The following is a 26864-nucleotide window of genomic DNA, read 5'->3' as shown; positions in this document are numbered from 1 at the left end:
GCCATTTTTTGCCATCTTGTTTCTTATAACTCTCCTCTTGTATTGGCTGTCATTTGTCAATACCCAAGCGTGTTGAAAACCTATGTTGACTTAAAGAGAATTGGGGTTTGCCTGCCCGGCTATACACTACTCGAAATCGGCACATGTACTGTATAGGCTACATTAAATTTGCACTTGCCATTTTCCCCACCATAAAACCTGGTGTTGTCAGATGTAATAAACAGACACGAGGTCAACCTATCACAGTGTGGAAAGTAGCGAACGCCTACTGAACCATAGTAAATTATCTCGCTGTTGAGGATTCTGGTGTTGGAGAGTCCTGCCTGCTCGACGCTCGTCTTTTTTCGCCTGGATCCTTTCTTCTTCCCTCCCCCGGAGTTCGATTCGCTCGGCTCCCGGTTTCTCCCTCGGTTGCGGGCGAGAGCGCTGGTAAACATGGCGTCGGAAGGGATGATTTTAACAAACCACGATCATCAAATACGAGTCGGAGTTCTGACGGGTAAATGCACGATTTTTCTGAATCCTTTGGGTTTCACTGTGGCGTCGTATGTGGATTTATTTTCTCCGGCTGTCCATGTTGTCTACCTCAATTGTCACCGTGTATTTTGCGGTGAATTTGCCGTGGCTCCTTGCGCCCTGTCTCCGGCTGCTTCAGTGGCTTGGTCCTTGCAAGCGACGGTGATTTAAAGCTTTCTACCTGCAATATTACTTGACAGCCTAAAACAGTTCGCGTGGTTTGAAAACATTACTCGTATTAATGATTAAATGCACCTTTCATTTCATTTCTGCGGCTCATTTCAGAGTCAAGAAAACAGTTTGTGTAATGAATTATTCATGTCCCGTACGCAACCGAGCTAGCTAGCTCGCATGCGAACTGTAGCTGAGTAGCTAGCAAGCTAATGATCGGACGTTAGCAAGCTACTTTCAGCACGTCAAGCCTGAAAATTATAGCCAGACCAGCTGTCGAAATGAGTCGAGCTACACACGTTTTCGTACAGTGGCTTACCGGCTACCGAACGTTAATTCATAGACGAGTAGCTGTTGCTAACTGCACTGCTGTTAAAATAGACACGTTTCAAGCAGATGTCAGAGTAAAATGAGCTTGCTAATACTGTGTGAATATATTTAAATAACAGCATTAGTGTAATGACAAACGTTATTCACAATCGAGAATGCCTAAATTGTGCGGCGTGTAATAGCTTGCTCAGTGTTACGTTAGGTCAGAGTTGTAGCTTGATGAAGCGGCTAGCTAATCTAGCTCACTAGCTACAGTGCTTGACATCCGAGTGGCTGGCTACTATAGATGAACACTGAGGAGGCATCTCTGATTGCTGTGCCATTCGTTCATATTGGTCGACTGCACTGTTAGTGGTTAGCTAAATCGCGAAGCTCTTTTTTATTGATGACATTTTACCATTCTGAAATCGAGTTTGAAATGATCTCTTGAGGAATGCAGTGCTCCGTTATCGTTTGTTGTAAACGAGTGATTTTCCCTGTCTTTGAATATGGCTGAACGGTATTGATCTTGCTTTGGGGGGAAAGGAAAGGAGACGAAACGAAGCAGATACGTGACGTTAGCCAGATATCGGCATGCTGCTGTTGTCGCTGCTGTCAAATTAAAAAAGGCAAGTCCAATAATACGGCTGAAGGAAATGATTCGATTCGCGTGTTACTGAAATTGATGTTTGTTGGGCATTCCTTTTTTTCGCCGGTTGTTCGATTCTCAGATTTCTGTCATATCCTCTGGGGTTTTTAAGTAGGGATGTGTGTGTGTGCGCGCGCGCGCTTATGCGAACGTGTGTGTGTCAGTGTGAGACAGAGAGAGAAAGAAAGACAGAGAGCGTGCGTGCGCGCGCGTTTTATGTAGCTAGCAATGGTAAAAATACAGCAGATGCAGAATTTACCAGGGAAACCCCACGCTCCCCCGCCCCCACCCCTGTTAGATTTCAAGATGGAAAGGGGATGCTGTCCATTGATTTAGGTGCTGAAACAACGTCAGTCAGAATTGAGTGCTGCAATGCCCTGTTTGCTCAAGCGAGCGTACAGGCAATTCACATGCATTTCCCCCCTACTGAGAATGACAAGTAGTTTGAGCTGACGGGGTTTCCCAAAAGACGTTCACGTATAGAATCATCCTTTATCCTGGGACGTCAAGCAGCATATATCGGTGTATTGGTCACGAGAACCATCCTCACCCCCGTAATATTTTGGTTAGGTTTGTCTGCGATTTACTGACATTTCATATAAGGACATTATTATTTTGCAAAAATTGCCTGACAAAGTGTGAAGAACAGCCGCTATCTTTGTATGTATACTGTGTATGTGTCTGCATTTTTCTGTTAGTTTGTGATAGAAAGGAACAGCCTACATTACAGACAGTATAATTATAGACATATTGTGTGAGGTTTATACTGTCAATAAAAAGTACAACATCAATAATAAAGACATAAACATACTATTTGCTATGTCCCTGTTTGCTATTTCAAGTCAAGCTGAGCCTGCCGTTTGCAGGCTGATCTCCTCTTAGCTCTGCCTATCTCCCTGGGGAATTTGGGAAAGCCACATATAACTGAGCTCTTGCGGTTTCACCATGGTCCTCACTGGTTTATAGTAGATTGGTTTCGCCTCCTTTTGGTGCTTTTGAATATGCCACATGGCCCATGGGCATGGATCGGTGGGCACTGCCCAACTCTAGACCATAATGGGGGCAGCCTAAGGCAGAGTTCTACAAGGACAAGCCAATGGAACTTTTTCATCCATCACCACAATAAGGTTCTTCTCTGCATTTCGCCTTATTCAGTGATCCAGAACATTCTCTGTGACCCAGCCCTTGGGAGCGGGTCAGCCAGACAGCACTGAAACTCTAGCTTTAAACCGCTGGGGTAGGGCTGGGGTGGGGCCAGGCAGAGCACTTCCTGTTTCCTTTGGGAAAATTCCTTCATGGGTTCCATTCTGTCATGTGTTCCATCGTGAGAAACGTGAACGGATATTGTTAGACTCTCCCTGTAATGTGTTACTGAGGGATTTCACGGAAAAAATCGGAACAGTTTGCCTGTGATCATGTGACTTGCTGTTGGCTTTCAGTGACACAGTGCAGTCTGTGTCCAACGTTAATTTGAACCCAAACGGTGGATTTGGCGTGTAATTTGCAAATCGTGTTAACTTGTTCAGATGATTTTAAATGCCATGCTTCTGATTCGCTGCATTACATGCATTGCAGCACACTGTGTTTACTGATGGTTGGCCACACTGTGGTCATATATATATATATAAGTACCAAAAGGATGGAGCCGGATATTGCAATGCTACACTAAGAAGACACGTGGTTTCTTTGGTCTTGGCCATGCGTCTCTACGCAAGCCCCTACGCAAGCAGCGGTCCAGTTCCGGTGCTTTCGACGGGCTGTGAAAATCGGATGGCGGTAAATTTCCAATGAAAGAGGCTTAGGGAGGAAATCTCGCTTCTGCGGGAGACGGCACAGATTGTTTTCTCTCTCATTTCTTTCTCTTTCTTTTTTTTTCTTCAAGCAGCAACAACTCTGAGAAGCCGAGCCTTGTCGGAATTGTGTAGGCGGGCTTCCAAAGTTATGTGTTTATCAAAAAGCCATGAATCACTGCTTGAGAACCCGCTCTAAATTTAGACGTGACTTCCAAGCCGTTAGATGGAAGCGTCCTTTTTTGGGGGGGGGGGGGGGCGTTTCTCCCCTTTGCCTGACGCGTGTAGAATTTTCCGCCCGGCACAGTTACAGCGCGGTGGTGCTGCTGTCGTCTGCTGTCGTTCGTGCGTCCCCATGAGTTTGTGTGCGCGTGAGTTTGCGTACGCGTGTGTTTGTGTGTGCAGTAGGCCACGGCTACGCGCGTCGTGCATTTGCTCAGACAGACGATTTTTGCGAGTTTTGATGGAAATATCCGAGCGGTTCGAATGCAACGCCAACCGCGTCCCCTCAAGTACCGTCACTGGGGTCCCGTCATGGTTGGTGGCAGTTGGTGGTTGATGGTTCTGGACACGTACCTTATTCTACCGTTGCACCACTCCTGTGTCCGTAAAATTTAGCCAGTAGTGTGAAATTTGAAACTATAAGAGGATCCTGTCTCCTTGTAACATGTAAAAATATAGAGATGGCCGTTCGTTGACGGAAGAGTACTGGAAAGCCAGGCTGAAGAACAACATGGAGCGGTTGAGGTTTGGGACATGGCAAGAATCTTGCATTGTATGGAAACTTCAGTCTCCCACTACATGGACATACCGTCCGTGGACTAAAATGTGCCTTCACAGAGATAATGCAAGCTCCGTTTCATGCGAATGAGCTGCTAGGTTTCCTTTGAATGATTTGTCTGTCGATGGAAGTCCTATTATCTGGTCATCTGGAATTCTGCAGATCAATGCATATGACCAGTCATATACTGTAGAAACATAATGGCTATCTGACAGTCTTGACCCATGTGGAGGAGGAAGTTTAAAAGATTGCGTACCATGTGGGAAAAGCCAGAAATATATCATTTAAAGTGTCTAACTATGGATATATTGGGGTATGCGTCTGCATGCATGTGTTAATGGTCTGGTTGATTTGGGGGTTGTGTAAACGAGATGCATGTTTGGTAGGTGGGGATGTCTGTCCATCCTGGTGAGTGTGGGGCGTAGAAGTAGCACGCATTCCTCCAGAGCTTCGGTGCGGAGCCTTGGGACTCTATTTTACACATCAGATTTGGATATGAGAAAAAGGAAGAGGATAACCTTTTCAAAAACTTCTTTTTTTCCCCACTCCCTCCTCCTCCTCCTTTCTTGGGTCTAAGCGTTCCATTCAAAGGTGCCGGCATCAAAGCTGGTTTCAGCGTGCAGGGTTTTCTGACAGACCCTGTCTAACCGCTCTTCAAAGTGTTGATCAGCCCAGAGAGTCTCAACGCTCTCCGATTCCTCCCTCCTCCTCTGAACAGTGTTTTCCCCCAGAGATTTGTTGGAGTTCTGAGCTCACCGTGGTTATTCACCTGGGGGAACTGTAGGTTTTGCGACAACTTGACGATATTTTAATTTGGTGTTTGTTTTATCTGTGCATGCATGTGCGTGCGTGTGTGTGTGGCGCGGTGTGTCATCGTGTGCAGCGTGTGTGTGTGCCTGTGCGTGCGTTCGTATGTATGTGCTCATACACACATATTCTGCCATCCTCTTATATGTTTAACAACCAAGCTGTGAAGCTGGGGGGGGGGGGGGTTACTGCAGAATCAACCTCAGTGGTGGCGAGAACAAATTAGTCAGGTACCTGTCCATTCTGTCCTTTTACATTCATTTAAATGCGAGGGTAGAACTTGGAGGACGGTGCCTAAAGTCAAATGAGGACACAGACGCATGCAGCACTCACCCCAGCAAGGAGGTAGGGTGAGTCATTGTACCTTTATACATTGTCTCCGTATTTAATGTACATCTGTCTTTGTCTGTTAAAGAGATTTGCTGTAGTAATTTAGAGGTTTTGGCGGTCATGTTGCTGAAATATTAACAGGAGAGACTGGCCATCCTGTCTACATGCAGCATTGCATACAATTCATACCAGTTCTACCTCATACCCTGTACCTACTCAAACCCTGCCTAACAACATCTAATTTCACCTATAGATGAAGCTATAAAAGACAACCTTTATTGTTGTGGGTTTTGGCATATGTGCTTTGAAGTGTGTGTGTGTGTGTGTGTGTGTGTGTACATCATATGCAGGCTACTTGTGAGGACCTGTCATTAACCTGCTTAAGCTAATGTAGTCAATACATTGAAATCCAGTGAATCCATCACAATGCACCCTGGGTGGCACCACCCACCCCTGGGCGTGGTAAATGTTAGCAGGACATTTTTTGACATTTTAATGTCGCAGAAATTAATCCACACAGAGGGATTACAGCTTCACGGAGGAGTAGTCGAGGTCTCTTTAAATGACATCATCCCCGCCTGTTCCCTGTATGATTGATCTTTGTCCTGATGAGCTTTGCGAGTTCAGGGGAGAGCTGCCTTCTGGATTCAGTCATTTCCGGCCCCGTTCTCCAAGCACGATGTGATTGGATGTGGCCATGAAGGATCATCTCCCATCATTTGCAAGCAGCAGGGTAATTGGTTGCGATCCTGAGGACCTGCATGGTGTCACCGTGGGGACAGAAACGGGAAACTGGACTGTGTGCACCTCTGGTATTTTGTGTATGTCATCTTAATGTAAAATATTACAGAACCTTAAATTTCCTTAAATTGGTTGAGGAAAAAGTAATGTGTTGGCCTATGCAGAATAGTGTGAACAGTATGTCCAGGTTATGCAGCAGGCCTTGGTTCAGTGATGGACCGCATAGTTCCTACTAAAATCTTCCCAGTGCCAGTGCCACTTATGTTTACGAATATGAATTACATGCATACAAATTAGCTATGTGTTTTAACTCTTAGCTGCAAGATCAGAAGTATGTGATCAGAAATGTTCCTTACCCTGCATTCACACAGCAAGCAACTGGGTTGATGGGTTGCTCAAGTTTACTAGGCTTAGGGAGGGGCAGGAGCTTCCCGGAGGAGTATCCTCTTAGTGGTCTCGTGCAACTACATATTATTGAAGAGAAAAACAGCATCGTCAAAGATGTATATTTGCCGTACAGCCACAAATCATCTCCTTTTGTTTCTGTAGTTATGTCAGGACACTGATAAATATTTGTTGTTATCTCGTTAGCCATATATCTCTCTATATCTCGCTCACTAGTTAGCCACCTAGTAGCGACTTTTAAATCACTGATCACTACTGCTAGCGATCTCAATATCCTCTCTCATAGTTAGCACCTAGCTAGGACTCTCTATCCCTCAAACTACTGGCTAGCGACTCATATTCTTCACTATAGCTGCCTAGCCTAGCCCACTTCTACCACCTCACTACTGGCTAGCGATCCAAATCTCTCCTAGTTGCCACCTAGCTAGCGACCTTCTATCCCTCTCACTGTTAGCTAGGATCTCATATCTCTCTCACTAGTTAGCCACCTAGCTAGCGACCTCTCTATCCCTCTCACTAGCTGGCTAGCGATCTCAATATCTCTCTCACTAGTTAGCTGCCTAGCTAGCGATCTCTCTATCTCCCTCACTAGCTGGCTAGCGATCTCAATATCTCTCTCACTAGTTAGCTGCCTAGCTAGCGATCTCTCTATCTCCCTCACTAGCTGGCTAGCGATCTCTCTATCTCCCTCACTAGCTAGCTATCAAGCAAGTTGACACTCCCGCCCAGGCATAATTTTCAGACCCTTATTCCTGTACTCTTTTTTTAAAAACGTTGTATAACACCATGTGCAATTGTACCGTAATGAAATGTTGTTCGTCCATTTTTCCTCACAGAGCAGAACAATAATTAGCAAAATGGTATCAGATCGGTCGGAGAAATGGGAAGCCCGAAATTCTGATTGGCTGTTGACGGGTGACGGTCGTGAAAAGTTAAACAGTAGGCAACATTTTTCAGGCAACTTTGTTTGCTCAGTTGCCCAGTTGCTTGTGTTGCTGGGCGTCGCTCAGCTACATAGAGAATGAATGGACTTTCGTCAACTCGGTTGACAAGTTGCTCGCTGTGTGAACGCAGGGTAACTGAACATTCAAATGCTGATGTAACAATCACTACTGGTATTTGAAAGCGACGAAGTTCTAGAACACTGACTTAGAATTTTGAAGAGAAAAAAAAACATTCCATGAAAGCTACTTGTCAAAGGGTTAACCAATAAAATAAGCAGGAATTGTGAATACATTAACAAACTCATTCTCATTCTGTATCTATGATTGGTGCGTTTTGGCCTCGGACTGCCTGTTCTTTGGAATAAATTAGCATTTTGGTGTCGCTCAGGACGGGCGCATAATATCCATCCAAACAGCCCCTGCGGCCTCAGTCCTGACACAGAGTCAGTGCGAGAGAACAAAAGAAATGCTCAGGAACAGATCGATTGATTAAAAAAATAATTCAAGGTTATCCTTTCATTTTTGAAGAGAAGACAAAGACCGATGTAATTGCTATTAATTATCTCCAGACAAGCATTTAGGCTTCATCATTCTGTGCAATTTTTAACTTTTTATTTTTTTTTAAATTTGGCATTTATATTTGGTTTACACTCAGTGGGATCTTTCTTGTTCTCTCAATTCCTGAAATTTGTATCATCCCTTAAAGTTGCTTTTTTATTTTAGTTTTTTTAAACAAAATAAACACAGGGTGAAACTAAGGCTAGGTATAGGTGATGGAAATATGTACAGCATTTACAGCACTGTCACTTGTTTTTCCCCCATCCCCTTGGTACAATGTTAGAGTGGTCCACTCCACCTCCAAAGTTGATTGCTTTTTCTTACAATGGCACTTCCTGCATTTTGCACTATGCAAGATGTTGTAGTGTGGACATGTTGTATGCCCTTTGACCTATACTTGTTTGTTGGGTTCTCGGGTGTATGCTAGGCTGTGGTTATAATTTTTTACATTTTTGATAGAGATAGAGTCCCTTTTACCTGATTAGGATGCCAGATTACACAGTACCCCTCCCCTGGCAGAGTCCTCAGAGAAGAAATTTTGTCACGGTGCAAAAGAAGCATAGCCGTCAGCCTAGGACCGCCAAGCGCCACCAAACTCACGTTTCTAATCAATGTTCCCCTCTTCCACACCTACTCTGCAAGCCCTGATCAAAGTGGATAGTACTCTTTGAAACATGGGAAAATGGGTCGCCAGGCAACCACAGTGCAATGTTTCCCAGAGCTGCACGTGTTTAAGTAAGCCTGAAGAAGGAACTCTCTTATGAACTCTCTTAGTCTTCAGGTTTCTTCATGTAGGAACTCCACACACTGCTCCCACAATCCCGGGTGCCCGACGACACCTAATGTCACCTATAGATGTAGCTGTAGAAGACATTTGCTGTTGCGGGTTTTGGAATATGCGCCTTGAAACATGTGCATGTGTCTCCTGCCCTTAAATTGAAACTCCACAAGCTGTCCTTCGCTTTAATACGCCCCCATGAGCCTCAGTCAGCCTTTTTTTTTCTCCAGCCTGGCACTTGGAAGAGTGTGATTCGAGTGCAGCACCGAGGGAACGCGAGTGAATTTTGAAACCTTCTTTATTAGCATATCTAAAAATAAAGTATTAAAAGAACGTGTGTTCGTAAGTACATTGTGGTTTCATGTCATGGAAGAAGAACAACAAAAATAAAAACATTTTCACTTCACCGAAAGCCTTTGCGTATTGGAACAGAAGGTTTTCAATCCAGGTTGTTTGCGAGAAGGGAACGAGATGCTGGATAATATTTTAGGAGACTATAGGAACACTTCTCTGAACGTGTAAAAGTCTGTATCAAAAAGGTTGCCATTTTGAACAAGGGTTTTTATGTATCGCAAAGACTGAAAAAAGTGTTAAGGAAGCCCGGGGACTGCTTTTACAGGGTGAGAAATGAGCGCTAGCCAAATGCTGGTAAATTTTATGTGTGGCTGGTGAGTTTGTCTCCTCTGCTAACCACTCTGCTGGCATGTAACCACCCATCACTTGGAGATTTTGTTCTATTTAAAATATCTAGTTGTGTGGTAGAACAGTGAAATTATGGGATGCACCAGCCACTGTGGTTCGGTGGATGAAAAGATCAGTTTACTGCCCTTTATATCAATGTGTTAGGTTTCAGTATAAATCAGTGTGCTCCTGTTGTGGGGGGGGGGGGGAGTGAATTTGCCTACCCCCACCCACCCCTTTACAATGTTTGACAGCCTGCAGACCAAGTAATATTTCTAGCTGGTTGCGATGAAGGGTAGCATTTGAGGGTGACTTTATTTCAGGTTTATTTGTGGACGTGGCTTACCTCATCTGTCCGAGGAATGTACCAAGCACTTTTTAACACCTCAACATCAGCAACCTGCCCAGCTCGGGATGCGTATAATTCATTCGCCAGCTTATGCTCCAGACTTTCACAAATTAAAGGGCTTTGTCATTGAAAGGGCTTGTACTGCTGCCAAGGTGCAATCTGCTGTATAAGTCAGATGTTCTAATGTGACTGTGGAACGTGGTTTTAGGGCCGGAGGGCGAAGAACCTTTGCTAATTTACACATGCCGGTTCATAGGCCTACAACAGGCCCTCTTACCTTGAACAGGTGTTCACACCTGGTGTTAACTCCTCGCTGCTCCTGTTTTGCCATTAAAGCGGCAATGCCAGCTATTAAAAAGCGAAAAAAAGATTGACTTGCAGATGGAAAAACGGGGAACGAGAGACGCCGTTTGCTGGCAAAGCAGTATGCTAACTGTCGTTACTGACGTGGTTCGTACTAAATATGCTGCCCTTTGTGATCCAGTCATTCCAGTACCTTTCTTCAGTCTCTAGCCATCTTGAATATCGTGCTGTAGGTGGTTTTTGTTTTAAACGCAACATGGTAAGACCACTCATTTTAGGGTAAATGGGAATTTTACTGTAGAGAGGAGTGGCCTGAAACCCGTCCAGGGCAGCTGTTGAAAACCTCTTCATGATTCACCCAAACTATTTGCTAAACAATTATAAATGGCTGTTATATGTGTGATGGGAGGTGGACTATATTACCCCCTCCCCTTCTCACAGTAACTCCTGTCCCAGCAAAACGTACCTTTTGCAGTTCGAAGTCCCTTTTCGTCCACAGTGCGGTTAATTGTGACATGGATGCACAGTGGCGGTCGTTTCTGGAGCCTTTGGGAAGTGTCCAGAGCCTCTTTGGGAAGCTCCCGGCTGAAGTGTTACCGAATAGCAGACCGGTGAGTGTGGACGCGGTGCGACTTTGTTCTGAAAGAATATCACAGGAGTTGACACCCGCTGTAATCGAATAAGGCTTCCCAGACTTGAGCTAGGGACCCCCAGGCAAAACCGTGAGTCCTGAGAGGTCCTAAGCAAAAGTGAGGGGGAAAAAGTTTTATTTTCCCTTCCAAGAATTTTTTGTCATTTTGTAAATCTGATATTTTACTGTATGAGATAAAGTGAACCTGCTTAATATGAAGGATGAACGATATGGAAATTCTGAGGCCAATATCGGCAATCGATATTTTGCTGTGTGTGTTGGCTGGTTCTGATACTACCACGTGTAGCATTATAGCACGAATGCAAACTTAGCCTCCGCATTTCGCATTCATGGACAAAGTAGGCTAGATGAACAGATATTACCTTATGAAGGAGAAATGTGACATTTCATTTGTGTAACAAAATAAATACACTGCCTGGCCAAAAAAAAAAGTCACGCACTCTAATATTTCATTGGACCGCCTCTAGCTTTGATTACGGCGCGCATTCGTCGTGGCATTGTTTCAACAACCTTATGCGACGTCGCAACATTTATTTCCGTCCAGAATTGCATTATCTTGTATTAACGACGGGAGAGTCGAACCACTCCATAAAGTCTTCTCCAGCACATCCCAAAGACTTTCAATGGGGTTAAGGTCAGGACTCTGTGGTGGGCAGTTCATGTGTGAAAATGATTCCTCATGCTCCCAGAACCACTCTTTCACAATTTGTGCCCGATGAATCTTGGCATTGTCGTCCTGGAATACGCCCGTGCCGTCAGGGAAGAAAAAAATCCATTGATGGGATAACCTGGTCATTCAGTACATTCGTGTACTCAGCTGACTTCATTTTATTGCCGCATAACGTCGCTGAGCCTAGACCTGACCAATTGAAGCAACCCCAGAGGCTTGTACAGTGGGCACTGTCCAAAACAAACAGCGACTTTTTTTTTTGGCCAGGCAGTGTAAATCGGCTGATATCAATACAGCTCCAATGTTATCATGCATTTCCTGTTAATATAAGACGTGTGGTTTTCACACACTTGATAATGAATGACTAATGCATAGCTATACTGTAGTTTATGACATCCAGTTATAAATGCGCTATTGGCGCTATCAGACATTAACCAGTTTAATGAGGTGCCCATCCTCAATGAGAAGATGGCTAATTTAGGGTCTTAAGCTGAGAATCTTGGGAGCTCTAGTATTGGACTGTTGCAGGACGTGCATTGAATAAGGCAGAGGAAACCCAAACGTTCCACACTTGAAAGTGGCTCCTCAAATGCCAGAATTAATTCCTGATATTTTTCACGTCACTTATCTCGTCCTTGGAGTTTTCACCTCTGCGATTAGCGGGGAAGCTGTGTGCTAACTGCTTCATAGACAGCTGTGGTTTCTCTCAACTTTTTGTATGTGTGTGTGTTGCCCTTTTTCCTTCAGTTATTTTTAAGTTTGAAAAAGATTGGTGTGATAGCATTCCATCTGATGTTTTAGTCTGTTTCCTTGTTGCTTCCTCAGCCTTGCTAATTTTGCAAAAAGACACTGAAATCTGCATCTGCATTGCTGCCTTTTAGTAATTTGCCTGAAAAACTGCCGTTGTTCTGGCTGGCTGGCTGACTGGCTAGCATCCGGGTCAAGTAGCCAAATTGTTTGAAATACTATAACCCTTTAGACAATGGTAAATTTCCACAACTTTGCTGAAGATTCGCATTTTCGGGAATAACAAAATTCTTCTTCCATAAAAGTGTATTCATATTTAGTCGTGTTTCACTGGCGATTTGCAGGGATTTTTATTGTTTTCACATTTCATCTGCATCTAAAGTTAAAATGTCTATGTCCCAGGTCCAGCAAGCACCATGTGCCATTGTACAGTACATTCTGTGCAGTTGAACCACTGTCCAACGTTCATTAATGTGTGTAGTGGCTGATTTCTATGTTAAACAAAAGCATGTCAGTTTATAATGCGGGAAATAAAGGAATGTAGGCCATTGGCCAAAAGCTATATTTTACCAGATAAATCCAATTATTTTTTCAATAAACATGCACAGGAATTGACCTCATGAAAATGACACGGTCCCAAAACCAACTGAGGCAATCTGCTGGGGGAGAACAGGTACTGATCTCAGGAAATACTGCTTTTATTCTATGGCTGTTATGAGTGAAGGGCATATTCAGCTCTGTAGTGTAGTGCTGTCTGGTGCTATGCTGTAGGACAAGCAGTTACCTGTTGGACACCCCTATATTAGGGGCGACATAGCTCAGGAGGTAAGAGCGGTTGTCTGGCAGTCGGAGGGTTGCCGGTTCGATCTCCTGCCCTGGGCATGTCAAAGTGTCCCTGAGCAAGACACCTAACCCCTAATTGCTCTGGTGAATGCGAGGCATCAATTGTAAAGCGCTTTGGATAAAAGCGCTATATAAATGCAGTCCACTATATATTCCGTTAAATACACATTAATTGCCTTTAATAATAATAATAATAAATAATAATAATAACTGGATTACTTAAGTTGTTTGTTATGCCCGTTCTATGATCGTTATGGATAAAATCCCGTTTTTTCTTGTCGGAGGATTTTATTTAAAAGATTCTACGTCCGCTTCATCGACTCCATCTTTTACCAGCTGGCAGCGGATTGCTGTGGGTTTCCCCGTGCGGCGCGGTTCTATCACGCGTCACGTGAGGGCGCGTGACGGAGGGGGGGGGGGGGGGATAACGCTCTCGCAGAGCCGCTCCCGTGCCCTCGATCTGACTGAAGGGGGGCGGGGCCTCTCACTGCACGTCCCGCTCCATTGGGCAGGCCGCGGCGGGTCCCCGTCCGGGATGAGGGCTGACACACTTCAAGCGCTACAATACCCCGCTCATTCATAAATACATTACGCCACGCCGCGGGAAATCGCCAGTCGTTCCGGGCGCTTTATTTTCGGCCCGACCAAGCCTTCCGAGGTTCGGCGGACCGCTACCGTGCCCGTGCTCGCAATGCCGAGGAACAGCTGCCATTGCGTCGTGTGTGGGATGGTTGCTGTAGTCTTTTGCAGGTTGTTTTGAATATTGTGTCAGTGGGCCTGAGTGGCAGCTTTCCTGTTAGTCATAGCCTTTTGACTTATTTGCCAAAATAATTGTATTGCATGCTGGGAAGTAGTCTTTCAATAACATAATAAATAAGTAATCTGACTTCCTAGATGACTAAAATGACACAACATGGATATCTCGGTGAGTTTACCATATGACTTAAAAGACTAATTTAAAAAAAGATCAGAACAATAGAGTAAGCAATTCTCTGAGTTGCACAGAAGCGTCAGGTGTCACATTTTTAGAACTGATACTTGAAAGTTTTTTTTGAGTATCCTGAAAATGAATTGCTGCCAGTTGTTGTACATGTGCTATACTACCCTAACATGAATTTCATCCTGCCGTGTCTCTTGCATGTTAGTGTTTTACATCTCTCTTTCTTTCTCTCTCACACATGTAAATGCACGCCAACATGCAAACTACTGCAGAAAAACACATTTTCACACATTCAGCAGATGCACATAAGACACATTCAGGCTGCATACTCCAAAACCCTTTCTCTCACACACGCACACATATGCACACACACACAGATATACACACTTGAAACTCACAAACATTCACAAACACATGTGCATCATAACATCTTAGCAGCTTCAAAATGGCAGTATTATATATTTTTTTAATTTAGATTAACCTCTGTTATTTTACAGTGCATATTACACTGTGTATACTATATATATATATATATATATATACACACACACACATACATATGCTTTTATTTAAGAATATTTAGAATTATATAAGGATAAAAGAACATAGAATATTTAGAAATATAAATATATAAATATGAATATTAATAAGAATTTTATTAAATGATTGCTTGGAAAAACTACATAATTGGTTATTTATTATGTATTGCTTATTGTGTGGGATGTTTGGACAGTCTAATTTTCCATCTCGCAGGAAAAGCGACGGATACAATTTGGAGTTGACAGATAATTTGAAACCCTGTCCATCATTTAGTCGGTTGAAAATGTCCACGGGCGTAAACTCTGTTACTCTGTTGACGGGCCGGGATTTGGAAGCTCTCTGAAACTTGTTAGCCTCGCGCTTCAAGATTTCACAACGAAAGGTCTCTTTGGTGCATCGCGAGCTCGACCTGGTTAAAGAACGATTGGCGGTGTATTTTTGGGGCTGGGTTGTCAGGGCACATCCAGATCATCACAACCTAATTGTCCGGTTGAATAGTCGAGGAAATCAACAGCAAAGAGCTTTAATCCCCCTTTTTAGCCGATCCGATTATTAGAGGATTTTTTACGCATATTGCTCTGCGGTTACAAACGTGCAGGGGAAGAAAACCCTTTTTTAATGGGGGGCGGTAACATGCCCTGCAGGCAGTTGGCATGGTCAGGGTTCGATGGTAGTCCGTGCAGTTGCAAACACGGTGCTTTAGTAGGACAAGACACCCGGCTGCCATCCACCTCTGTTTTATCCAAACAGTTGTGACCGTTGTCGTAACTGGACTTGTTCCTCTGTGGACTGAAACATCGCAACACCACAGCAAAGACACACCTTTCCTCTCTGCCTGTCTCTGCATTTCTTTATTGGTGAGATAAAGCTGTGGATTTGTTTTAAAAATAAAATAAAAAACTGGGAGGTGTCAGTTTGTTTGGGACTACTGAGGTAATACCGTCAGACTTCTGCTGAGTAGTCTGTTTGGCCTCTAGTGATTATCGAGGATCTCGACTGAACGTCACAAATTTGGCCAATTGCTACAGTCTGTGATTTTATTTCTTTTCTTTTTTTTTGGGTGATGTTTGCCCCTTGTGAATTGGAGTTCCTGCTTAAGCAGGTTGAGTTGCATCGATGCCATTATCCATGCAGATACAAAGCGATAATTTAGCAGTAGCATATTATAAAATGTTTATGTGCTGCACAGTATAGAGAACAGGAAACGGGATAGATGGATGAGACTCACTTCACACGTCATGGGAACTGAACTTTTGAGATTGCGCTCCATCTCTTAAGAAAGCTGCTTATCTGGAGATGTACTGTGGATTTGACTTCAAGGCAGCGTAGATGTCCGTCTAGTTTGACACTTGGCAGTGTAGATGAAGTGTGTAGGTCTAGTTTGACACTTGAGGTTGTGTGGATGAATTGTGTAGATCAAGTTTGATGCTTGAAGCAGTGTAGATGTGTATAGATCTAGTTTGACACTTGAGGTTGTGTAGAAGAAGTGTGCAGATCTAGTTTGACACTTGAGGTTGTGTATATGAAGTGTGTAGATCTAGTTTGACGCTTGAAGCAGTGTAGAAGTGTGTAGATCTAGTTTGATGCTTGGAGCAGTGTAGAAGTGTGTAGATCTAGTTTGATGCTTGGAGCAGTTTAGATGAAGTGTGTAGATCTAGTTTGACACTTGAGGTTGTGTAGATGAAGTGTGTAGATCTAGTTTGACGCTTGAGGCAGTGCAGATGAAGTGTGTAGATCTAGTTTGATGCTTGGAGCAGTGCAGATAAAGTGTGTAGATCTAGTTTGACACTTGAGGTTGTGTAGATGAAGTGTGTAGATCTAGTTTGATGCTTGGAGCAGTGTAGAAGTGTGTCGATCTAGTTTGATGCTTGGAGCAGTGTGGATGAAGTGTGTAGATCTAGTTTTACGCTTGAGGCAGTGCAGATGAAGTGTGTAGATCTAGTTTGATGCTTGGAGCAGTGTAGAAGTGTGTAGATCTAGTTTGACGCTTGAGGCAGTGTAGATAAAGTGTGTAGATCTAGTTTGATGCTTGGAGCAGTGCAGATGAAGTGTGTAGATCTAGTTTGACGCTTGAGGCAGTGTAGATGAAGTGTGTAGATCTAGTTTGACACTTGAGGTTGTGTAGATGAAGTGTGTAGATCTAGTTTGATGCTTGGAGCAGTGTAGAAGTGTGTCGATCTAGTTTGATGCTTGGAGCAGTGTGGATGAAGTGTGTAGATCTAGTTTTACGCTTGAGGCAGTGCAGATGAAGTGTGTAGATCTAGTTTGATGCTTGGAGCAGTGTAGAAGTGTGTAGATCTAGTTTGACACTTGAGGCAGTGTAGATAAAGTGTGTAGATCTAGTTTGATGCTTGGAGCAGTGCAGATGAAGTGTGTAGATCTAGTTTGACGCTTGAGGCAGTGTAGATGAAGTGTGTAGATCTAGTTTGACGCTTGAGGCAGTGCAGATGAAGTGTGTAGATCTAGTTTGACGCTTGAGGCAGTGTAGATGGAGTGTACAGGTCTAGTTTCATGACCTTGTAGATGAAGTGTCAAAGTCAAGATACGACATTCAATGCGGTGTGAAATGAAGCGGAAGGGATTACACCGAGCCTGCGAGATCACAGCGTTTCGCCGAAGTTCAGAACCAACACATCCGCGAAGCGCGTGCGAAGGCGTGGGCTTCCGCGCGTGAGCGTGCGTCTGTCTGCGTCCGCGGACTTTGAAATCCGGCGCCGGCTCCGCTTTGTGCGAAGTCTGACGCCGAGCGTTTTTAGCATTGATGAGTCACGCTCCTCTCTGCCTTCCCGCATCTGTAAGCCGTCTGTTTTTTTTTTTTGGTACCTATTCTTACGGGACCGAATCGAAGGCGCGCCACCGCCTGCCGTCGCTCTCATTGTTTCCTGTCTAATTGCTGTGCAGAGCGGGGAGCTATTTTCGCGCCCGGCGCTAGGCCCGGTTAGCGAGCATCGTAGCGTGCTGCTCTCTCCGTGCGCCTGAAACCGCACTGAAGAGCAGGCTGTGGCCTAATGTTTCTGTTTTACAGAAGCCGACGATAGGCGGGATTTCCACAATAGCGGGCGCAGCTTGTTCCGTTTATAGCTCCTGCGTTTCGGTTGCTTGCAGCAGTATATTTTTAAAATCCTGCCTCCCTTGTACATAGTAGTTGTCACACTCGAAATATTTAATTGTTCTTAAGGGCCGTTTGGTGGAATTTCTACATGACTTGCATTGTATAAAGGATGCCAGCAAAATATTTGTTAATAGTAAGCTATTAAACCTCTGGCCCTTGTCTGGGCTGAATACTTTTTTCCCCACTTTTTTTTTTTTTTTTTTTTAAAGAAATATAAGGCCTTTAGTTTTTATCTTTTTAAACTTTGTGGAGGACTGTACTAGATTTTCTTGGATCAGTGATTCAGGGTCGGTTGGCTTCACAGAGGGGCTATTTCCCTATTCTACATTATACAGTGTTTGAAGAAGCTTATTTCATTTCTCTTTTTGTTTTATTGAGTACAAATAGTATCAGTGAACGTATATCCCACACAAGGTAGGTTTGATTATGTAGTGGTTCTGCAGTATATACTATGAAACATTTTTATTTGGGACTTTAAGTGACTAACTAGGACCTTATTATTCAGTATACTCAATAACTACTTAGTAGACACTAATAAATGGTTACTAAACCATTTATTAGAGCTTTGTTCAGGCACCATCTGTTTTATAATGAAATATTAAGGGCTTTTTTCCATTTGACTTTCTATTTATGCAGCACAACACCCCCCCCAACCTCATCTAGACATCAGTTCCCCCGTCAGTCCGGACCCTCCCAACGCACAATACCCACACAAACCCTCCTGCCTTCCCACCCGATCCCATCCCTTCTAGACATCTAAACACTAAAAAATTCAAATTAGATTCGCCAACAACACACACAGACAGACACACATACACATCTTATACACACACACACACACACACACATATATATATATATGTATAAACTCTACGTGTAGTCTTGGGGTTTCTGCATGGGGTACCCACAAGTCACGCAGATGTGAAATATGCGACTGCCTCCCTGCCATGTTCTTTAAAATGTGTCACGGGCCCCTCTGAGGCAGTACTGGATTCACTCTCACTTAAGATGCTGCACGATGGCCCTCATAGCAATTCCTGTGAGAAGGTTCGGCAGCCCCCCTCCAGCTCAACAGTGACTTGGTTAAGTGTAGGACCACTGGGACCCTTCCAAACAGTGCTAAGAGTGGGGCTTGGCTTAACATTTCATTATCTGTGATAGAGTTTCAAGACTGCACTCACATTTTATTCCAGGTTACTGTACAACCAAAGCTTGTGGAAAAAGAGGTTGGGGCAGTCTTTCATCTTTCACACGCATCCTGAGGTTGGTGCCACTTCTGTGGGTGCTAGAGCACCCCCCAATATTTGAGAGGGACAATTTTGAGTAAAAATAGTTTTTAATAAAAAATAACTGTGTGGAAAGATGAAATATTATTCTCTTGCCTGGACATGTGTATCATTCAGGCGTTAACCGTACGGGGATGCAGTAGATGTTGTTACTGTGACGCATGCGGTGTGTCGCTACGTGCACAGCAGTGACGAGAAGGAACTAATATGGCCTTTAAAAAAATCAAGTCATAGAACTGCGCGCTCAAGTGTCTTCCGCCGCCCGGAAAGATCAATTAAAGTGAGGATAATTTTGAGAAAGAATGGATAAATTTGTTATCCAAAAATGTAATGTAGCCTATGTAGGCTACGCTGTTGATGTGGAAATATGCATGATGACGACGACATAATGTAAGTGACTTGTTTTGTGCCAGCTGTGAGGGTTTTAGCTGGGGCTTATGGGATAACTGATATTCAAGGCAGTGGTTGTTAGGTTGGCCAGTGTGGATTAATAACTGGAGAAATATGGGCTCGCTATCCTGAAGCTGTTGCCTGCTGTTATAAAAATAATTCTCTAGGCGAAATGGGTGAAATAAAAAAAAAATTCTTTGCTTTTAGTTGTGTCATTTGTGTGCATTCAAAATATAGGTGCTGTCAGTGGATTGAGGATTAAGTCAAATATGTTTAATATGTTTCTGAATCGAGCAGTTTTAATCGTTTAATGTGCGGTACTCTGAATACCTAACACAAGTGCATCAACAGTCAAAACACCTCACTTATCCAAGTAAATAATATATATATATATATATATATATATATATATATATATATATATATATATTTATAAGCAACTTCTCAGGGCTGGCTGAGAGCTTTGGCTTTCTATGGCTGAGAATGGCCAAAAGGTGAATTAGACAGTCTGACAGTGCGATGTCTGACATCTGTTTCATTACTGATTAGTAGAACAAGCACTGGCATATGACCTCTGTCATAGCTTTTCTGGCTATGCTTTCTGTCAGAAGTGGTGGCTAAGTTGATCTGTAGAGGCTTGAACGTAAACACAAACACTACACTACTACGGGACACGTTGGCCTTTGCAGGAGGTTATTATTGTCGCCCTGAGTCTGTTGAAACTGCCAGCCTACTTGTATAGCTAACGTTACCGTCTGGTACTTGTATGCTATTTGACATACAACGTGCATTAGCTCATGCAACCTATGAAGCCTTATAAAGGGGAGTGTGGAGTCTGAGATCTTTGTGTCGTCAGTTGAGCACCCCCAATCATTGTCATAGGTTGGCGCCTACGTCCACACATAGGATACACATAGCATCTGGGTGCATTTTTAATTCTTGTCAAAACATGTAATCTGTGAGGAAATTTTAAATTGGAAAAGAACTTGATGAGAGCAGGTAGAGGAGGAGTGAAACCACAGTCAAGCATGAAGGTTTTGTGTTCTGTGAATGGAGGTTTTTTCCAGTATGAAATACACTCACATTGACAGACCAATGAACAAATAGATATGAACTAATATAAATTAACTAATAGATGGGAAACGATGGAAATAACACTTTTGCAACACTACCAAGTGCTTGAAGTTTCAAAAAATCCGTGGGCAGTTGCCGCTAGGAACACATGCAAGTAAAATGAATTGACAGGCTGGTGCATTTCATTTCTTTGGTCCATCATGCAAAGAAAGAGCGTGCTTTTAAAAATTTAATGTAACAGAGCATTGTTAGAAACAGAGCATGCTCAAATTGCATTACTGAAATAATGAAACAGGGTTACGGTGTGTCCGTTTTTATTTCTTTGTTTGGTTACGTGTCGTAGGCTACGTTGCAAGGTTTTTGATGGAGCACCCGTTGTCACTGATAACGTTACTGCAACGGGAGAAGGTGCACTCAGCATCAACACAGTTGACAGCGGCCATCAAACATCTGATGGCAATAACTGACGAGGACGGGAATCTTGATTCCAGTGCGTTCCAGGATCTGATGTATAGTCGCACTTTGTTTCCCCCAGCATTTGCCAATATGGTTAAAACGCTCGTACAAATCACGCCGTCGACCTCGTGGTACGTTAAGGTTGACAATGACCATCCGAAACTGCCGAAAAAATCACGGAAAGCACTCACAACGAAGGGAATCGTGGCAAGAAGACAGGGAAAGTCACCGAACTACCAAAAAGAATCGCGGAATCCGTGACAACCTCCTGCAACCGACACCCAGGCATGATGATAATACCTGAAGCCAACCCCCCGAAGATTTGGCAGTGCGAATACTTGGTTCGAACCATGTTTTTCTTTTCTGAATTACTCGAGTAAATTGATTCACGCCCACTTGGCACAAACAGTGCCCCTCCCCCACCACTCCCTGATAAAGCCGAAGCCATCGCTACGTTGGGCTCCAGTAATAACTGCGCTGTGTTTTTTCTCCCAGGTTAGTGCAGGGAGAGGGAGACCGGAGGAGACTCGCGCTCGAAGCGGTAGTAGGAGCCGGAATGGAATGTAATTGCCGGGGCTCGTCCGGAGAGTTGAAAGCGATGGCAAGGGGGGGGGGGGGTTTGGGGGGGTTTGGGGGGGGGGGGGGGCGGTGCTGCTTACGGGCGATTTCATTAGCGCCGCGGCACCCCGCTCAGCCGGAGCCTCCGCTCGAACGGCACGACCGCGCGGCCAGGGGAAATAAACCCGCCCCCGCAGGTTCGCGGGGTCACGGGACCTCTCCGGGGCTGCTGGGGAAGGGGGAGGGGAGGGGAGGGGCGGGGGGCATGCGGGCGAAGGGCTCGCTCCGCGTGAATCCGGAACACGAGGACGCTCGAGGCTCGAACGCCGTCGTCTACGAGCTTGAGCGCTTGGGCTCCAGATGTTACACCATTCTGGCGAAATGTAACGCCATTACTTTACCCAAGTCCCCTTGTAAATGCGCATGTGTATTTAGGGTTTGAGGCGAATGAGTAGTTTTCCTGCAAAGCCGTTTGGTATTTGGGGATACGTGTGGCGCAGTTCATAGGGCTGCTCTCAAACACACGTAGAAATACCCCATGTTGGCAGGGGATTGATTTCCTGGCTGTGATACTTTCTGTACTTTGATCCCATCTCTGTCTGTGACCCTCTCCGCTTTTCCCCCTGTCTGAATAAAGTGGGGAAAAAAATTACAAAGGGAGGGTAGACTGTCCACCATCATTTAAAAAAAAAAAAAAGAAGTCTATTCTTGTTTGAAAATGAACTATTGATAAAGGGATAAGTAGTCCGCTACTTCTAAAGACCGCACATCAAAACATTGGACCTTTGTCAGCGTTTCGCAGTACATCTGAAGCCTTCCTGGGGATTGCGTTTTTCACGGATGTGAATTGCGCTGAAGTGGTAACTGGGTGACCGGCACTTGTTGCTCCTGCCTTTGGACCCCTCCACAACAATTTTGATTGATGACATCATAATAAAATAACAATCGTTTTTATACTGACGGAGGCTAAATGATGGGCGGCATGACTTGTTGCACCCCTTTTGATGGTTCTCGTGTTCTTGTGCTAGGCAAACCCCGTTACCTTGGTGACGTGAAACGGCGACAACCTCAGGATCGAAGTCCAGGATCGTCGTGCGTTAATTTATCGTAACCGTTGCTCAGGTTGGATGTGAGGTTCAGATACGTGTGGGGGGAGTGGAGGTATCTCTGGCGCTCCCAAGGTTGTTAGCCACTGCAGTGTGCAGGTGTGGCGCTCTCCCCCCCTGTCTTTGACAGTGAGGTAACGGTGTCAGAAGTGGGATCAGCTGCGCCGCGTCTCTCCGAATTACCGTTCGGGCCCCAGACGGGAAAGGAGTCAACCTTCCTTGACGGCGATCTATAAATCCGCCAATGAGAGAGATTCGCGAGGGTTCGCGGCCCGGGCCCTAATATGATGAAGTACGGATGAATAGCTCACGCTTCGCTAGTTTTTCCACAGGAAATTGCTTCGTGATTTATATATTTTTTCTGTTACTTTTATCTTTTTTTTTTCTTCCCCAGGTGTTGGCAGGCCCGTCTCCGCTCGGCTGATGCGCGTTCGCTCCTCTCTCTCTCGCGCGTGTCGGCGGCGGCGTCGATAGCTCGCGCGTAGAGCGCGCGCCCGCAGACGCGACGGGAGGCGAAAGAGGCGCCCCCCCCGGGCACGCTGTGGGTTCCGTCGAGGGTTTTCGCCAGCGCGACCGCCCTCTGCCCGTCCCGTAACCCCCACCCCAACCCCCCCCCCCCCCCCCGCCCCTTTCTGCCGTCTCCAGCGTAGGCGGCTCAGGCGGGCGTGCGTGCCAGCGTCAAGCCTCCGTCGCTTTCTTTTATTTTTTTTGTTTGTACCGGGGGAAGAAGGAAAAAAAAGAAGAAGAAGCTAATTGCGAGGATTAAAAAAAAGACAAAGGAAGGAGAGCTGAATTATTCATGCGCGCGTTTCGTTCGCCGGGGTGGGTGGCAGCTCGGGAAACCTGCGTCACTCCTCGTCCCCCCAGAGCTCCCCGAGGGCCCCTCCTGAACGGCGCGGTGCCCGTCGCTTCGGCAGCGCGCACGCGGGCCCCGGCCTCGCTTCGGGTGGGAGGGCAACGCCGCGTAGCCGGAGTCGCCGTGAGCCTCCCTGAGAGGGGCGAGACCGCGGCCCGCGTGCACCTCGCCCCGAACGTACGGAGGAGGGGAGAGAGAGAGAGAGAGGTGGAGAGATGGGAGGATGGAAGCTCAAAAGGGAGGAGGGTGGGGGTGGGGGTGGGGGTGGGGGTGGGGGTGGGGTAGAGGAGCGCGAGAGGAAGCGTGGAGGGCACAGCGGAGGGGAGGGGCCGAGGATGGATGGGAGGAGAGAGGAGGGGATGAGAATGGAGTGAGAGTGAGAGAAGGGAATGAAACAGGAGAGTGGGAAAGGGAAAAGGGGGTGGAGTCAAGTCTGAGGTGGGGGGAAAAGGGGCTGGAGGTTTTTCGGGCGGAAAAGACACGTTTCGCAAAATGGAAGTGTCCCCTTTACCCACAATGCTCCTCTTCCTTCAGCGGCTTTGTTAGCAAGCGTCTTCAATATTTATAAGGCGCTGAATAAAACATCCATATGGGACGCCCTTTACGTTGAGCTGCGTGGTTTATGGAGTACGGGACAGTTTAATGTTTTCACGCTAATTAGAATTTTTTGAAAAGGGCCCAGGTATGTGCGTGCATGTGTTTGTGCATGTGAGTGTGTGTGAGAGTGTGTGTGTTTGTGCATGTGCGTGTGTGTGAGAGTGTGTGTGTTTGAATGTGAATGAGTAAACGTGCGTTGAGAATGTGTTTGCATGTTTTTTGCAAATACACGTATGGGCGTGAATGCGAGCCAACTTCTGTGTGTATATATATAGATGCATACTGTGTCAGTTGGTGCGACTTGTGTTGACGGGTTTCGTAAGTATTAACACTCCAGCCAGGATCCGTTTCACTTCCCGTACCTCCAGATATTATCCGTCCAATCTGCCTCCATCCTGCTCCTGGAGTTTTATTTGTGCATTTATATGTTTACTCAACAGGGACGAATTCAATTAAACTTCAATTACACCGTGCAGCATAATCCTCAGTGGCACAGTATTGAGGTAGTTTTCAAGCCAAAGCTGGCTGTCCCAAATCTGGCTGAACGTCTGGGTGCATATCTTTGGAAAGAAAAGCCGTCTGATTCTCCATTCCGGAACATTCCGCGCGGGTTTCTGTGCACCGGAGTGACCGGGCCTTGTCCCCGTGTCACCGGGCTGGGCCACGTTTCCGCCCTCGTGGTTCGAGGAAGCCTCGCTACCTGCTCTCGTTGGGCTGCGGTCAGAAGCGTCGTGGCGACGGCGTCGCCGCGGATACGGCACAGCCGCTGTAGTCGATCCGCCTGTACGACGCGGCAGCTGTTCTGGAACCTCGTTTGCAGCGCCGCTGCTGCATTGTAACGCGCCAGTAATGCAGTGTAACCGTGGTTACGGCACCGCTGCAGTGGAAAAATGCGGTCGGAGCGCTACCGCAGCGCAGCCACGCTGCAGCGCCACTACAGCGGGACTGTGGTTACTGCGCAGCTGCAAAGCAGGCTGGCAGTCAGTCTTTTAATATCGTGTTTTCTGTAATCCTCAAACGCTGCACGTGCATCGCTGGCCTCCTCCCATGTTACGTAAGACACCTAAATTAGATTTCAGCGATTTAAGTCAATGGAAGTCAATTCGTTCCATGGTGCTGCGTTTATAAATGGCTTCTTTTTTTTCCCCAAAATGCTAATCTGGAAGGAGGGATGTGGAGGGATGTGCCGGGGAAGGCCTTTAAAATGCGGTTTACAGATTAGGATTGTATCGTTCCCCCTGCACAGCTGCTGCTTACGGTCAGCCTCAGGTTCCGTGTGTACTTGTCACTGATTTGTACGTCAACCTTGAGTAGAGCTGACCTTACATTCTCTTTCTCCCCCTCTCTTTCTCTCACTCTCTCCCTCCCTCTCCCTCTCTCTCTCTCTCTCCTCACTCTCCCTCTCTCTCCCTCCCTCCCCTCTCCATGTCTGTCTCATTATCTTTCCCCTACCACTCTATTCCTTCCCTCCTGCTCTTTCTCTCCTGCTTCTTTATCTGTCCGTCTCTCACTCACTCTCTGGCCACACAGTCACATGGTCACAGACATTACAGTACAGTCACTTGGCTAACACACTCAGGCAGGCAATAGATCACGTTGTGGTCTGGCAGTCAGGTTCTTCAGCAGGGAGTGAAGGAGTATGAGGAGGTGGTATATAATGTATAGTATGAGGAGGTGGTATATAGTGTATAGTATGAGGAGGTTGTATACAGTGTATAGTATGAGGAGGTGGTATACAGTGTATAGTATGAAGAGGTGGTGTAGGCCTATATTGTATAGTATGAGGAGATGGTATATAGTGTATAGTATGAGGAGATGGTATATAGTGTATAGTATGAGGAGGTGGTATATAGTGTATAGTATGAGGAGGTGGTATATAGTGTATAGTATGAGGAGGTGGTATATAGTGTATAGTATGAGGAGGTGGTATATAGTGTATAGTATGAGCATGTGGTATATAGTGTATAGTATGAGGAGGTGGTATATAGTGCATAGTATGAGGAGGTGGTGTGGAGACTGTAGAGCCGGAAGGTGGTTCCAGGGAGGGGGTGTGAGGTTTGGCAAAGCCCCCCTCCTCTACTCCCTCAGCTCCTCCACTCATTAGCCAGGTTGCTAAGATACGATATTTGATTAGGCCATCTTTCATTATTGCTGTTGCTATATTTTACTTTTTTGTCATGAGACATTTTTCCCCCCACAAAACAAGTCTATTGTGGTAAGTAATTAAGAAACTGATTCATTGCAGTTAAGTACTGTTTTTTTATGCCTCCGCACCGGCACAGCCGTGGCCGGAGGCATTATGTTTTTGGGTTGTCCGTCCGTCTGTCCTTCTGTCCGTCCGTCTGTCCGTCTGTCCGTCCGTCCTTCCTTACTGATTCTCCTGAAGGAGAAATCTCAGGAACGCCTTGAGGGAATTTCTTCAAATTTGGCACAAACGTCCACTTGGACTCAAGGATGAACTGATGAGATTTTGGTGGTCAAAGGTCAAGGTCACTGTTTCGTCACAAAACACGTCTTTGCCTTGAGGGAATACAAAACACGTTTTTGCCTTGAGGGAATTTCTTCACATTTGGCACGCACGTCCACTTGGACTCAAGGATGAACTGATTCGATTTTGGTGGTCAAAGGTCAAGGTCACTGTGACCTCACAAAACACGTTTTTGCCTTGGTTGGCGGAGGTATACAACCGCAAGGCGGTATTTCTAGTTTTTTCCTCCTTTTATTTGTCTCTCAGTCAGCTCCCAAGAAGCAGGTTAACCTCATCCCAAAAACTTGTGTCCGACTACCCATTGCCTCCGGGGTCAGTTTTTTTAGGATCAGAATCTGGAATTTGGTCGAACACACAGGGGGGGGGGGGGGGGGGGGGGTTGCTGCATAATGAGCGTGTTTGATCAGTGATGATTTCTGCTTTTCTTTCGGTTTTAT

General features: G+C 45.5%; 1 protein-coding gene across 20 annotated transcripts in view; it reads left to right on the top strand.

Moving 5' to 3' along the window:
- The first annotated feature begins 273 nt into the window (after window positions 1–273).
- The window catches only part of gphna (gephyrin a), a 96278-nt gene continuing 69687 nt past the window's right edge, over window positions 274–26864 (top strand). For 3 of the 20 annotated variants that reach the window (XM_064332648.1, XM_064332593.1, XM_064332513.1), the window contains exon 1: window positions 287–499. In XM_064332648.1, the coding sequence (XP_064188718.1) occupies window positions 436–499 (64 nt within the window). In that variant the 5' untranslated portion in view covers window positions 287–435. Of the gene's footprint in view, window positions 500–26864 lie in introns of all 20 variants that reach the window. The other 17 variants (XM_064332613.1, XM_064332487.1, XM_064332531.1 and 14 more) reach the window with 14 other exon arrangements.

Source organism: Anguilla rostrata, chromosome 1 (genome assembly GCF_018555375.3).
Source record: "Anguilla rostrata isolate EN2019 chromosome 1, ASM1855537v3, whole genome shotgun sequence".
Taxonomy (NCBI): domain Eukaryota; kingdom Metazoa; phylum Chordata; class Actinopteri; order Anguilliformes; family Anguillidae; genus Anguilla; species Anguilla rostrata.
Note: the sequence above shows the minus strand (reverse complement) of the source record. Positions and strands in the feature narration are given on the sequence as shown.